The 16020-nt window shown below is 40.0% G+C and overlaps 1 protein-coding gene across 1 annotated transcript in view; it reads right to left on the reverse strand.

Annotated features, from left to right (window-relative positions):
- Window positions 1–16020, reverse strand: part of CCDC175 (coiled-coil domain containing 175) — a 58744-nt gene that overhangs the window by 1410 nt on the left and 41314 nt on the right. The window contains exons 15-20 of the mRNA XM_090270941.1: window positions 14534–14613; window positions 12777–12929; window positions 8066–8168; window positions 6812–6855; window positions 3487–3610; window positions 710–744 (exon numbers count right to left, since the gene is read on the reverse strand). Of these exons, the coding sequence (XP_090127067.1) occupies window positions 710–744; window positions 3487–3610; window positions 6812–6855; window positions 8066–8168; window positions 12777–12929; window positions 14534–14613 (539 nt within the window). The remainder of the gene's footprint in view (window positions 1–709; window positions 745–3486; window positions 3611–6811; window positions 6856–8065; window positions 8169–12776; window positions 12930–14533; window positions 14614–16020) is intronic.

A 16020-nucleotide genomic window follows, 5' to 3' on the forward strand; every position in this document is an offset into this window, starting at 1 on the left:
AAAGCCATTAGTTTGCAAGACGACTGTACATTGAAGCCAGCTGGAGAGATTTCTAAAGAGGTGCGTGGGTCATGCTGAATTGGTCTGGGGTGTAGGCCAAAAAGAAGGATTTTTAAAACCTTCAGGTGATTCTAATGTTTGCGAACTCTTCCTAATTAAGATCTTAATTTTCCCAAGAGACTTTCACAATTTTCTTAGTGAAATTTTGATTCTGCTTGATTATAACTGTTCTTTTCCAGAATGAAATGCTCAAAATACAGATAATTGTATCAAGTCCTTTTTCATCACAATAATAAAAAGTAACAGTTTATGAATTATTTCATCTTTTAAAATACCTCGGCCTGAAAAGTCTCTGGAGAGCAGATACCAAGTTAAGATATTTGGTTAGTACACAAATTGTTTATCTGCAACCTAAATTATAGTAAATGGTATATAGTGTATAGTATAAATTTAAGGGCTTTTGTAATTTTAAAATAATTCTTTTTAATATTTAATACTTTCAAAAAAAACTACTAGTTACTCTTGTTTAGGTATACACTAAGAATTAACTTACCTCTTGTTTATGAGGAAGAATATTAAGGCAAAAAGGGAGGCTCTCAGTTTTCAGGATGAAGTTTGGCACTTCATGTTCGGACTAGCTAATCCCACTCTTGCCAATTGGTCCCCCCCCAGGAGATTTACATTCAGCCAAGCTGTTGCAGTTCTTGGCCAGGTTATGGGGGCTGCTCCTTTGGGAAGACATGCCTGTGTATTCCCAGCACCCAAAAGGACAGAGATGTCCCTCTTTACCCTCCCCCAGAGCCACTCATTTAGAAGGAGTCCACTGGATTCTAATCACCTCTTGTCTCATTCTCACAGTATGTGCACTTTGAAGATTAGAGACTGTGTGTCATTCAACTTTAAGGGCAGCATTTGCTCTAGAGTCAGATTCAAAGGTGCTTAATATGTTAATGAAACTGGCGCAGTGTTTCTGAAGAAGAGGGTTAGGACCTGCAGGGCTGCAGTAACATAGTGTTTCCAGAAGGGGGCAGGGCAGAGCTGTTGAGCTGGAAGAGATCAAGGGCTTCTCCAGAAGTCCATCTGTGAGAGAAGCCATTCATGGAGAACGTTCAAAAGCTAGGACATTACAGGTGGCTCGGAGATGGCCAAGTCATTCAAGAGGTCAAGGCTGAGGTGTAAGGAAGGCGGGAGATTCCAGGGGTCCGATGAGAGCCTAATAAAGGTTTAATGCTATATTATTGCTGTTATCATTTATATTTTACAACCAGGGAAACAGGAGCAGAGGTTAAATAACACGTGAGCAGGAAAGCATGAGATTTGAGCCCACTTGGTGCCAGTGCTCCAGGAGCAGAAATAAGCAGAGCTCGGGAAGCAGAAATTTGCTTTCAGGTCCCAGCTCCATTTCTAGTTCTTCAGAGACCTCTTCCGATTCCTTAACTGGGCCAAATCTCCCTTTTAGATCCTTAACTTCTATGCCCACCTTCAGAACACTCATGACACTGACATTTTACACACACTTGCATAATACCTGATTCTCCGACTATACAGGGGTGGATAGACTACACCTGAGGTGTAATTCTGCTACCAGGGCACAGCTGAGTAGTTGCTACAGAGACCTTGAAGGGCTGCTAAAAGCCAAAAATACGGTCTGGCGCTTTAACGTTTGCCAACGTCTGAACCTGGCTGTCATTTCCATTTGGGCAGGGACTAGATCTGTTTACATTCACTATTGTAACCCTACAGCCTGATATAATACTTGGTACAGAATAGGCATTCAATAAATACTTGTTGAATGCAGTTTAGAGTTAATAGTGAAACATGGGTGGAACCTAAAAACAGGACCAACCAGAGAAAGGCAAATATGCCCACTAATGGGCCAGATCTCACAGGATTTTCTGCTTCCAGTCAGCCTGCCGCCAGCTTCCCCAGGTCACCGGCCCCCATCAGTGCACACCCGAAGCCTTCCCTTTTGGTTCCATAACAAACCCTTCTCATTGCCCTGTCTGCCTCTGAATCTCAGCCAGTTGCAAGCGATGATGACTGACTGCCTTGCTATCCCACACCTAATGCCTCTGCTTGTTCTCTTTTGGGTGGACTTCCTTTATTTCCACACACTGCAATTCTCCATTTTCCAAAGGTTATCAAGAAGACAGTTCTCAAAATACATGAAAAGGAGAATGTGATATCAGTTGTTCAGTGGGCTTGGCTCTTCAATAAAGTCTAAGTTTGCTCCAGGACAAAGAGTCCATCAGGCTTCAGACAAAATGGAAGACTCGCTCATGTGAAAACAGTGCAATTGACACTGAGAGATGAGTTAGCTCTTAAAATTCTCCGCATCTACGGTTGCTGGGGGTGGCCTGGCCTTGCAAAGAAAATGCAAAGTGAAGCAAGGCCCACCAGGGCCCATTACGTATTATACGTAGTATCACCAGGCACCGGCAGAAACATCAAAATCGCTTTTTGGCTGACAAGAGGGAGCTTACCCACAAAATTCTACATTGGCTTCAAAAACATTATTTCTTCTGCCAGTCATACCCTCAGAACATGGTTTATTTTATTTTACTTTTTACCAAACATTGAAATGTTTTTAATTCTATCACCTTTTCTCACTTTTATTATATTTCAGTTTACTTTCTTCAACCCACCTTTATAATGACTTACCTAATGATGACATTCTTTAAAATGAAGCCTTAATAACCTCTAATAAACTGACATTTTTCTCTTTCAACACCCCTTCCCCCTGCACTCTATGTTCCTGCCTTCTCCCTAGCCTTCTCTACCTCCGCCATCCCCCACCTTACTGAGGGATTCCACCCCTGGGATGCTGGGCTGTACCTGTGCAAGGGCTCACCTCCATTTCCCACTGCTGCCCTAGTCTGGACAGAGCTCTAATGAGACATTATGATGGGAATTAAGGATGAGCTTGCTATTCCTCTGGAGAGACCTGGCTGCTGGCACAGGAGGCATCCAGTCCTGTTGTATAGGTTGTATTAACATCTCAGAAGCCCCAGGAGGTAACACTGGGTTTTCAGAGAAGGCAATACTTACTGTTTTCAATGCTAACCTTACTCCGGGAAGAAAAGGTAAAATGATGTTCAATATCTTTTGTTTAAGAAAACAGGGAAATGTGTAAGAGAGTTTAAAAAGACTGCTTTGGAAAGTGTTTAAAATAAGAGTTTTAAAAAATCAGAAGTTGAGATTCAGTTATTTAGAAAACACACTTAGGTAGAAGGGAGATTTGTCCAACACCATTACACCCCCACGCTCGACCCCACAAATGAGAATCAGTGTGCACTTGAACATTTGTGACACGATTAGGGATCGTTTACTGGAGACAGCTAAGTTATTTAGTAGACACTCTTATTTGGGGGTGTGGGGTGGTGGCTTTTTTGATGTCACCAGCTATAGTAAAAGAACAGGACGTTCTTTGTTACCCAAAGTTCTTGAGATGTTACTTACCAGGCAAGTCCACAATGGATATCAAACGCAACTCCTCAAGATTCCCTTGTAACCAAATACTGATATGCTCAATTTTTTCATCTCTTTCACGCAGCTTGTCTATTAGATTTTTTATTTCTTGCAAGGTCTCTACACTATCGCGTACAAATCCCTTTTTTAAAAAAAAGCATTTTGGGGTGTGTAAATACAAACTGCAATAAAATAAACATTCTGTCCAGTGAATGTGTATATACAACAAATTCACAAAGTTCTGTAAAAGAGCTTAGAAAACTGGATTAGTAAATGAAATTTAATAAATTGTTCACTGAACTAAAAATTTGTTTTCAATGATTAATTTTTTTAATGAGCTCTAATTGACATGCGGCACTTACATTGGTTTCAGGTGTACAACATAATTTGATATGTGTATGTACTGTGAGTGATTACCACAATAAATCTAGTTAACATTGCCACCACACATACAGAACTTTTTCTTGCGATGAAGACTTTAACGATCTATCTCAAGAACTTTCAAATATATACAATACATTCTTATTAACTATAGTCACCATGTTGAACGTTATATCCCCCTGATTTATTTTACAACGAAGTGTGTACCGTTTGACCCTTCCCTCCATTTCACCTCTCACACCTCCCCCACCCCCATCCCAACCACAAGTCTCTTGTTTGTATCTGTGCATGAACTCAAATTTTTAACTGCTCAACCTCAGAGCAGCACAAAATTGCAGAGGAGATTTAGCGTGACTTAAAGTTTAAGAGAGAGGAATTTGGAATTGGGCTGGATCTGAGTTTTAAATCCTGTAAGTTCACTAACTGGTCTCAGGCAAATTACTTAAGATCTCAGAGCTTCAGTAGCTTCACCTGAAAAGGCAATACTAACATTTCCCTTATCCAGTGTTTTAAGGATTAAACAAGGATCATGTTACATGTTCCATACTTCGGAAGTGGCAGAGCCAGGATTTAAACAGAAACCCACATGCCCCTAAAGGGGGTGGCATGGGCATGTTGCATGGCTGGTAAAACTCAGGGTGGATGGAGAGCAGCACTGATGACTGTCCTAAAACCACATGTTCAAACTGAGCTGGTAAAAAAAAAAAAAAAAAAATGACATGCCTACTTTAATTGATGTGGTATAGTGGGAAGACAGTTTCTAAAAGGATTAAAATTGCTTAGTGACATTTGGCCTAAAGGACACATTTAGGATGTGATGGTCACACTAGCTCTGTGACTCCCCAGTAATCCCAACCTCCTACTTTATGAGTACACATGCACACACACATTTGTTAGGTAGGTAAATATTCTTATAAATATAACACAGGGGAACAATATTTAACATAATTCCTGTTGAATTTGATTTTTCAGCTGTTTTAGACTTAAATAGACATGCTGATTTCAAAACGGCAGTTAATTTTCTTCTATCACGTCAAGTTTTTTCTCTACAGTTTATTTATTGCAACCACTCTAGGCTGGATCAAGCCTGGATCAAGGGAAGCACTAGTGCTCTCCTATTGGATGAGAGCAAAACTCCCTTGACTGGGGAGGGGTGGAGGATGACCTTGGAGACCAGCGACAGGTTCATACTTGTCTAGGCTGTTCAGTTACACATGAGACACTGTGGTGAGAGGTTGTGTGCTGCTCTAGAAAGTGAATCGTATTCTGAAGTGTCGTCCGAGTTCTCGTCTGCAGACAAGGAGTCAGCAGAATTTATTTTTTTAAATTTATATATGTACTTATTTTCTTTCCTTCAGATCATATCTGCCTCTGCTCTTTCTTGTTGTAACTGCCTAAACAACCCTGATTTGTTTTGTTCTATCTGTGGCAATTTCGCCATTCCCAGTCTAAGGACAAACATCAGCACATTTTGTCAGGCAAGCCTATTTTGCATATTTTAAAGTAAAGCTTGATGATCAAGATAAGTCTTGGGCCCCTCACAAGGTGTGCAAGCAGTGTGTCAAGAGTTTATGGATGTGAATGAAGGGAGCACGTGATAAATTGCCATTTGGTGTACCTGTGGTTTGGCGAGAGCCCAGAGATCATTCAAGTGACTGCTACTTTTGTATAGTGAAAACATCAGGATAAAACAAGAAAAAGAAATGTAAAACAGAGTATCCTAGTCTACCATCAGCTATACACCCAGTGTCTCATTCAACTGAAATCACAGTGCCAGTTTTCATTGAACTACCCTCTTTCGAAAAACAGGACTATGGTGAAGAACCAAGTGACAGCAATGATGACGATTTTGAAATTGAAGATGACTCAGTTCATAAGGGATTTGATCAGTATGAGTTGAATGATTTGGCACAAGATTTGAGACTATCCAAAAAGGCTTCAGAACTCCTAGCATCAAGACTGCATGAGAAAAACTTGCTTGAAAAAGGAGCGAAGGCATCCTACTTTCGATCAAGAGAAAGTGTATTTCTGTGGCACTTTCGAAGTGACAGTGGCTTTGTGTATTGCCATAACATACATGGTTTAATGGAGGAATTGGGAATTCCAAGCTATAACGCAACTGAGTGGTCACTATTCATTGATAGCTCAGAGCGGAGCTTGACGGAGCTTGAAGTGTGTCCTCTTCCACAATGGCAATTTATTTGGTGCAGTTCCAATTGACCATTCAGTTTTTTTGTGTGTGAAGGATATGAAGACATAAAGACAGTCATTGATCTGTTGCTATATCACAAGCACAATTGGATCATCTGTGTTGACCTTAAAATGGTCCGCTTCCTTCTTGGTCAGCAATATGGATACACCGAGTATCCCTGTTTTCTGTGTATGTGGGACAGCAGAGCTCGTAAGAAGCATTGGGTGGAGTCGAATTATCCTCCAAGATCTAACCTCAAACCTGGTGATCCAAACATTCTACGCGAGCCACTTGTTGAGAGAAAGAACATTATATTCCCACCTCTGCACATAAAACTGGGTCTCATGAAGCAATTTGTTAAAGCTTTGCCAACTGAAGGAGACTATTTCAAGTATCTCATTTTGGCATTTCCTAGCCTGTAGTTTGAAAAGATAAAATACCTTAATATGTATGTTTGGTAGCAGAACTTTACTACTTGTACATAATTTGACTTACAGTAACAATATATAACCTTTATATGAATAAAATAACTCTAAGTAAACAGTATATTCAGAGCATTATTTCTTTATTTTCCTTTGTATGTACAATTTGTATGATTTTTGGGACAAAGGGAGAGTATCCTGTACCTTAAAAAGTTGATGTGATAGAGAAAAACTGGCATGATTTTTGGATTCAGATGCAAAAAGTTAGTTAAAAACAAGTGTTAGACCTAACTCAACGAAAATTGTGTTCCCTAGTGTAATACTTATGGAGGTAACACAGAAAACTCACCTTGACAGTAATCTGAAATTCAGCCCACAGATCCAAATATCGTGCTAAAATAAAGATTTTCAAAATGTAGAGATTACTAAAACAATTCGAACATTTTAATAAAAGTAGTGCTATTTGCTTGTTTTTCAAACATTGTTTTTATGTAAAAATTTCTAGTTCCAAAATGACAGCAGAACTAGATTGGACTCGCCCTCCCATTGCAAACAAGCAGAAACTGGGACAGCATCAGACCTGTGAGTGAGTGGGTCTCCCCATGATTCCAGGCCCCAGCTGCTGAATTACCCCCAGATATCAAATTGCTCTAGCTGATGCTTTGTGGAGCAGACCCAGGTTGTCTTCACCAAGCTCTGACCAAAGTGGCAATTTGTGAGCAAAGTCAATGATTTGTAATATTTGTTATGCTGCAATAGATCACTGGTTCAAGATGGTTCTCAAGAGGTGATATACAAGTGGCCAGCGCACATGAAAAGATGCCAGACATCATTAGTCATCATGAAAACTGCAAATTAAAATCACAATGTAATATCATTATATACCTACTAAAATGGCCAAAATGTTAACAATTTTAAGTGTTAAGCGTGGGTGAGGATGTGGAGTACCCCATAGCTGGTGGGATGATAAATTTGTAAAACCACTTTGGCAAGCTGTTTGGCAGTTTCTTACCAAGTTAAACATACATAACCATATAACCCAGCAATTCCACTCTTTGGTATTTACCCAAAAGAAATAAAAACAAATATTCATAAAAACACTTGTAAACAAACAGTAACCCCAGACTGAAAATAATGCAAATGCCCTTCAACTGGTGAATGGATAAGTAATATATGGTTCATCCATGTAGCAGAATACAGCTGCAAAAAGGAGCAAGGCAATGGTGCGTGCAACGACATGGATGGTTCTTCAAAACAGCTGGCTGAGAGAAAAAAGCGAGGCACAAAAGTGTGCAGATTCCATCCTTCCATTTACATCCAACCCTTAGTGACAGAAAACAGATCGATGGTTTCCAAGAACTGGAGGTAGGTTAGGACACTACTCCAAAGGGACACAAGGGACATTTTTCAGGGATGAAAATGTTCTCTATCTTGTTTGGAGTGGAAGCGGCTACAGTGGAACGCACATTTATCAAAACTCATTGAACTTAAGATGTGTGCATTTTCTTGTATGCAAATCAGTACAATTTGACTTAAAATTGATTTAAACAAAACAAAAACTCTATCTGTTATAGGTAAAGATCACCGATGACATCTTACTTACAGTGATGAGCTATCAGGTGCCAAGACAGGTCACTTGAGATGTACATGAGGGCTTCTTCTTCCTGAGCATATTGCTCTGTCTTGTTCTTCAGGTATGCAATATACTGGAAATCAAAGGCAGGTAAATGCTTTATGCAGTTTGGTTACCAATAGATTAGTTATCCGTGCAGTTACTGAGCAAACATTCATTGGTTCCTCCTCTGTGCCACCAACTGTTCCGGGTACAGGGGTAACAGTGGCGAACACAGCCCCTGTCAAGACTACAGTCTAGTGAGTGAGATAGAGGGGACTACTTTCTAGCAAGCATTTCAGCACTCAAATAAACACAGCATCTGAATATAATTTTACATAAAAAGGAATTGAAAGGTAGTCTGCTTAAATGTGTCACATGTGCATGTGTGTGTGTGCATGCATACCAACACACACACAATGTACAGTGATTGTCACCGGCAGCAATGCTTCATGACTGGAGGAGCTTCACATCAGACCTCAGAAATAGGGTTTACTGAGTCAGAAGACCCACAAAATCACTCGCTCAAGTCAAATGCTTCATCGGGTTGGGTGACCGTGGTAGAAGTGGTTTGGATACTAAAGTCATGGCTTTCTGTTCTGACCACCTCAATACTCAGGAACTCTCAAGTCTCTGGAAACTCATAAAGTATGGGCTTTGGGATATAAACTTGTCACTTGTTCAATTGCAAGTAGCTACTAGAAACTACTGATACATATCTAAGCAATAGTGTCCAGTACCATAGAAGGAGATGACAGAACTGTTTTTAAGCACATGGTACAGGGTCTACTCATGCAGCCTTGACTTTGTGTTAGTCTTCACATGGCTTGTTGGCAGATAGTAGAGTAAACCAAAGTCAAGTCCAAGTCATCATTTCAGTCCCTCTTTGAATATGGGTCGCTGTTTGTAGACTTGCCTAGTTCAGCTGGCCTCCCATAACTCAAATAAATGTGTTAACACACTGTATTGTAATTATCTGTTTATATGCCATCTCCTCAGCCAGATGGTGAGCTTCCTAAGGGCTTGGGGCAGTGTCTTACTCATCCCTGTATTCACTGCACCTTCCCCAGGGTGTGGGACTCAATGGGGGCTTAGAGTGTTTATTGAATGAAGGGATATAATAGGCAAAGCAGAGAGTGGTGAGTGAATAAGATCAAGGCACAAAGTCATCCAGGGGATTAGTGGATTGGGCACTGGATCCAAGAGCGGAACTTTTAGAATGTCTTTCACATAGTCATTCATTTGCTCACTCGTTACCAAAATAACAACAAAATTTCAATTATGTTTATGAATAATATACTTTTGGCCAAGATGGAGGCCTAGACAGACATGCTGAGTCTCTCTCCACAATGAAGAAGGAACACAACTACCTCAAAACTAGAAACAACCAGAAGTTCCAGAAAATTGAGCTTCATGGAACTCCAACAAACAAGGACATAAAGAAGAAATATTTATCCAGACAGGTAGGAGAGGTGACTCCGGGGCAGAGAGGACATGGTGTAGTGGCAGCTGCAGTAGTAGCAGAAGCAGCAGGCCTGTGGAAAGCACAGTCACACATTTTTAAAAGCTGGGAGGGACACCTTGGGAGTGCTCCCAGCACCAGACCAGACTACACAACTCATGGCTCTAGCGCCAGGGGAAAATCAAGCCTCATTGCTTCTGACTGTGCAAACCAGTGGGGGTAGGGGTGGAGGAAGAAACTGCTGGTCTCTCAGTAGAGTTTGCTTGTTTAAAGGGCCCCCATGGTCCTAGAACATCTGCAGACCCACCCACTCTGGGAACCATAGCTAGAGAGGCACCAGTCTCATACAGAAGCAGGAGAAGTGCCTGGAAAAGGGGGGAGTGCTAAGCAAATGGCATTGTTTCCTCTCAAACCCCTCCCCCAAATACAGCAGCACAACGTGCTGAAATGGGTTGCCTATATTGACAAATACCTAAGGCTCCACCCCTTACAACATAATAGGTGCAACAGCTCTACCTAAGACACAGAGGCAAACAAACACAGGAGCCTGTCAAGATGAGGAGATAGAGAAGCATGGCCTAAAAGAGGAACAGATCAAGGTTCCAGTGGGAGAACTAAGTGATGAGGAAATAGCCAACCTAACAAACACAGAGTTCAATGGTGATAAAGATGCTCACAGGCTTGACAGATATGCTTGAGTATGGCATGTGCATAAGGGAAGAAGTAAAGGCTATGCTAAGTGAAATGAAGGAAAATCCACACAAAACCTGTGGCAAAGGAAGGAAACTGGGGTTCAAATCAATGATTTGGAACATAAGGAAGAAAAAAACAGTCAACCAATACAGAATGAGGAAATAAGAATTGAAAAAAATGAGGAGAGGCTTAGGAACTTCTGGGACAACTTTAAATGTGCCAACATTCAAATCATAGGGGTGCCAGAAGGAGAAAAGGAAGAGCAAGAAATTGAAAGCTTGTGTGAAAAAATAATGAAGGAAAACGTCCCTAATTTGGTGACAGAAATAGGTATACAAGTCCAGGAAGCACAGAGAGTCCCAAACAATCTAAGCCCAAAGAGGACTACACCAAGACACATCATAATTCAAACACCAAAGGTTCAAGATAAAGAGAGAATCTTAAAAGCAGCAAGAGAAAAGCAGAGAGTTACCTACAAAGGTGTGCCTGTAAGACTATTAGCTGATTTCTCGGAAGATGATTTGCAGGCAAGAAGGGACTGGCAAGAAGTATTCAATGTGATGAAAAGCAAGGACCTACAACCAAGACTACTCTATCCAGCAAAGCTATCATTTAGAAAGAAAAGGCAGATAAAGTGCTTCCCAGACAAGGTAAAGCTAAAGGAGTTAATCATCACCAAGCCATTATTATATGAAATGTTAAAGGGACTTATTTGAGGACAAGAAAATCAACACTATGAACACTAAAATTACAATGAACTCACAATTATCAACAACTGAATCTAAAAAATAAAAACAAAATCCAACTAAGCAATCCAGAATAGGAACAGAATCATAAGTATGGGGATCATTTGGAGGGTTATCAGCTGGATGGGGGAAGGGGGAGGAATGGAGAAGTGGTGCAGGGATTAAGAAGCATAATTGGTTGGTACAAAATAGATAGGGGGAAGTTAAGAATAATATAGGAAAGGGTGAAGCTGAAGAACTTATGTGTACGACCCATGGACATGAACTAAGGGGGTTGGATTTGCTGGAGGGAAGGGGGTACTGTGTGGAGGAGAGCAAAGGGAAAAAATATTGGGACTACTGTAACAACATAATCAATAATATATGCTTTAAAATTTTTAAATGAATGATATACATCATCTTGATTGGAAGACAATGTTGTGGAATATTTCTGTGAGTAGATGGAATTTCTTATGAATGTTTTTCAAGAGCTAAAAGAACACGATGTGCTGCATGTGTGTGTTTTATTGATGATAGTTCCTGGGCTCTCTGGAGCACATTTACTTTCCCAAAGTAAATTAGTACATTTTATGCCACTTTAATTCTACCAAAAAACACATGCTATTGGTTGGAAAACTGTTGCCATTGAACTAATAACAACAATTACCCAGAGAGGTAAAGGAACTTTCTCCTTAATTAGAGTCTTATTGTTGTAGCACTGCTTTTATTTTTTCCAAGTAAAAAATGTAGAGCTTCAGTTTCTTCGTCTACAAAAGGAGCAGAATACATTATCCACATTATAAGGTTACTGTGACCATCAAATGGGAGTAAATCTCTCTTACATATGAGGGACTGTGCAAAACACTTGGGATACACTGGTGTGGTTCCTGACCTAGGGGTCATTATGGTTTACTGGGAAAAAAAATGCAATCAGTACAAACCAGACAGACAACCTAATTTTTAACATGGTCAAAAGAACAAGCACTTCACAAAAAGGGTATACAAGTGACCAACAACATATGAATAGATGCTTTATTAATCATCAGGGAAATGCAAATAAACACCACAATGGGACAGTGTTACACACCCTCCATAATGGTTAAATTGAAAAAGACCAAGTTTCGGTGAGAATGTGGAACACCTGGTATCCTCATATATTAACTGCTAAGAGTGTCAAGTACCGCAGCATCTTTGGGAGATGAGCACTATGCACAAAAATGGATGATATGCATCCATATGGCTCTATGACACCATTTGAGTGTATATCCAACAGAAGTATATACATATGATCACCAAAAATCATGTACTAGCGTGTTCATAGCAACACTATTTGTAATAGCCCACATTAGAAATTCTCTGAACTCCCACCAACAGTACATAAAAAAAGTGCAGTATAGTCATACAAGAGAATACTATATAGAACTAAGAATGAATGAACCTTAACTGCACTCAACAATAAGGATGAACCTCACAAACACTGTGTTGAGCAAGAGAGTGTACTGTATCATTTCATACATATACTGTTTGAAAACAGACAAAACTAATCCACAGTGTTAGAAGTCAGTATGGCGCTGCCCTTGTGGGGAGGTCAGTGATGGGGAGCAACACAGGGGATATCTGGATACCATTAATGCTTTGTTTCTTGATCTGGGTGCTGGTTACCCAAGTGTGTTACTTAAGGTGTACACTTATGATCTGAGCAGTTTTCTGTATGTACTTTAACCTTCATTTTAAAACTTTTAAGAGCTATTCTTTCATAACTATTACAGGTCTAGACAATCAACCAAAACCATTGTGCAAATTGAAGTGCTCTTGAACTTACTTCTTTTAATCTTTTATTTTCCAGGAGCACTGCTTCTGCGTTTAGGTCACGTGCGTAGATTTCATTTTCTAAGTTCCTCAGAATTTCATAATGACTTTTGATTTTACGGCTTTCTTGATCTCGTAATTGTGTTAATTCTTGCTTCACTTTATCCTGCTCAAACACAAAATCCACAGTTATGTTACAGAGTTCAATGAGCAGGACACCAATGTGTTAGATAACCTGGACCACGTTCAGAGAGGAGTCGTAGGCCATTCCTGAACCATCAGCAGAGGCTGTGGATACCTTCTCATAGAAACACTTTATACTAAATTCAAAAGCTGATTCACGGAAATTTATTCATGGACTGTGGGAAGCAGGTCGATGGACACCCCCCCCCAAGTTAAATTGTAGAGATGCCTTCACGAAATAAAATATATGTTGATATATGAACAATCGCCTGGCAAAGGGGGGAAGGAGGAGAGTGAAATTTGCTGAGGATTTTTAGAGGGGATTTAATATTTCTCGGTGTGAAAGAACATTACTTTGTGGATTTCTCTGAATTTTCTACTTTCTCGACTGAATCTATATGGTTATTACACTGTTATAAATCACATAATTTTTATTCATTGTATAGTCATCACTAGCAGCATCTTATTAAGAAAATAGAATTGTATATATAGTATACTTATTTAAAATTTTTCCCTTTATATTTCTCTACACCCATAACATGTTAAAAGTTACTTTTGATATCAGTGTATCTCAAAGAATAGGATGTTTCCATTTTTTATTAAGCAACTTCACAAAGATGTTCATCGTTAACTATTGGTTATAAATATTTTAAAGTAAATATCTCTTGACTTGCTCCCATTTCATCCACTCCCTCCCTGTCCTGCAATTTCTGCCCACTGAACTTATACTTGTCTTCATAAGAATTGACCAGAAACACAGATCTGAAAAAACCTTAGAGACCATAATCTAATCTCTACCTTATGAATAAGGAAACTGAGGCTGCCCAATGATTTTCCCAGAGTTACATGTTAGTTGCTTCTAGAGTCTCTCTCTCTCTGTTTATATATGTATATGTGTATATCTATATGTGTACGTTGTGCCCTGGCTGGTTTAGCTCAGTGGATTGAGCGTCGGCCTGCGAGCTAAGTGTCGCTGGTTCAATCTTCCAGTCTGGGTACATCAGAGAAGGAAAACTCTGACTCCAAAAAACCTCCGCTGCCTTGCGGCATACCTCTTCAGGGGAAAGGCTAAGGGAGTAAACCCCGACAGAAAATCCGGAGCCGGAGTCCCTAAGGCGGTTTGACGTTGTAGTCAACACCGGCAACTCCTGCGGCGCACCTGAACCCAAGCTGTATCGACTCCGTCTTTCCCTTGGACCCTTCAGCTGCGAAGAGAGGGGGGGTCTGCTGCATGGGCAACAGCAGACCCTCCATATTACCCTGCCCAGGCTCTGTAGCTTCAGCGTCATCGCAAGATGTCGTTCAACACAGGGGGAGACAGATACCATGTCACTCCCGAGTCGGACTGCACAGCCATTCTCGGCGGTGCAGATAGACTCTTAAGAAGCTACACCATCGTCTCTCGAGACGGACGGCTGCCGACGATATGTGTACGTTGTGACTAAAATTTCAAAACAGTGGTATTAAAAGGTTAAACTTAATCAATGTGGATTTCCTAAAAACTCCAATGGTACCAGCTAAGTACCACTGTCCCTATATAGCAGCATTCTAATAAAAGAAAGAAGAATGAATGCATTGACTCTTTACCATGTTGTTAAAGTATCTTGAAAATTCTCTTGTCATTTGAGAAATGAGTTCATTCAGTAAATTCTGATCCTGCTTTTGTGCTATAAGAGAGCGAGAGAGAGAGAAAATAACTATCCACAATATTCTTTGGTTAAAAAAAAATTAATCAAAATAAGACATGCACATGGTTTTAAAAGTCAAACACGATGTCCTATAACAAAAACTGGCAGTTGGGTGCTCCCCAATGCTGATTCCACCCCGTGTCTGACTCCTAAGAATCAACCATTTCAAACTCATTTTGCTTTTTCTTCTATTTTCTTTAACAATGCTTATATGGCCCTTTCTTGATTTGTCATTTTAAGACATTTTCTATTTACTTCCTAATCTAGTAGAGGAGGACACAGCATGGTTACCCCACCCCCACCCCTACCCATAATCTCCACATTTTCTTCCTCTAACCTCCCCAAAAAGTTTTGTTTTTTGTTTATCTGAACATTAACCTGTTTAGATCATTATGAGAATGTAAGTATTATCCACTCTTGAGACAAATGTCATAGTGTGATTACATTTCTTTTCTTGTATATTTTTTTTGTTTTCTGGAGTTAAATATTGCCTCACTTTATTTTTATTTGCTTAGTTTTCCATGTACATATCATAGTTCATTTCAAAATCTGCACAATTATTAAATCTCTCTGCATATGAATCCTCACATGGTCCAACCTTTGAGGTAATTTACCAGGCCCATTTCTCCTCCTGCCCCCACTGCCTTCTAGGCTCCATTTTCTTTGGGCCTGACACACCGCTGACATCCTGGAACTTCCCCCTGCAGCTCTCTCTTGTTGCACCTCCAGTTTCCCGAGTCTCATATCCTCCTCTCTCTTTCTTCCTTTCTTTCTTTAAATTAAAAAAAATTTTTTTAAGAGTATTTATTTATTTATTTTTAGAGAGGGGGAAGAAGGGTGAAAGAGAGAGAAACATCAACGTGCAGCTGCCCCTCACACGCCCCCAACTGGGGAATCTGGCCTGCAACCCAGGCATGTGCCCTGACTGGGAATCGAACCTAAGACCTTCCAATTCACAGGCCAGCACTCAATTCACTGAGCTGCACCAGCCAGGGCTCTCTTTTTTGATGTATTCCATTTGTTGAGACAGATTTTGTACTAGCTTTCTAAGACAGAGTAAATGAGATATTATGAGATTTTACTAATATAAATGTGTCTCTATTCCATATTTATACTTGACTGATACTTCGGATGGGTATTTAAGGCTGGAAATTAATTTCTCTCAGAATTTTGAAGGCCATGTTCTCTGACCTCTAGTATAATTAATTATTGCAGTGAAGAAGACTGAAGCAATCTGATTCTTCTTTTGTGTGAGACCTCTTACTCTCTAGAAGCCTTTAGGATCTTCTCTTTCTCTTTTGTCTCCTGCAATCCCACAGTGATGTGGTTTAGTGTCCTATCTTGAATCTATTGTACTGGGGATTCAATGGGCCCTTTCAAATATAA

The sequence above is a fragment of the Furipterus horrens genome, unplaced genomic scaffold (genome assembly GCF_987537825.1).
Source record: "Furipterus horrens unplaced genomic scaffold, mFurHor1.1.pri manual_scaffold_3, whole genome shotgun sequence".
Lineage (NCBI taxonomy): Eukaryota > Metazoa > Chordata > Mammalia > Chiroptera > Furipteridae > Furipterus > Furipterus horrens.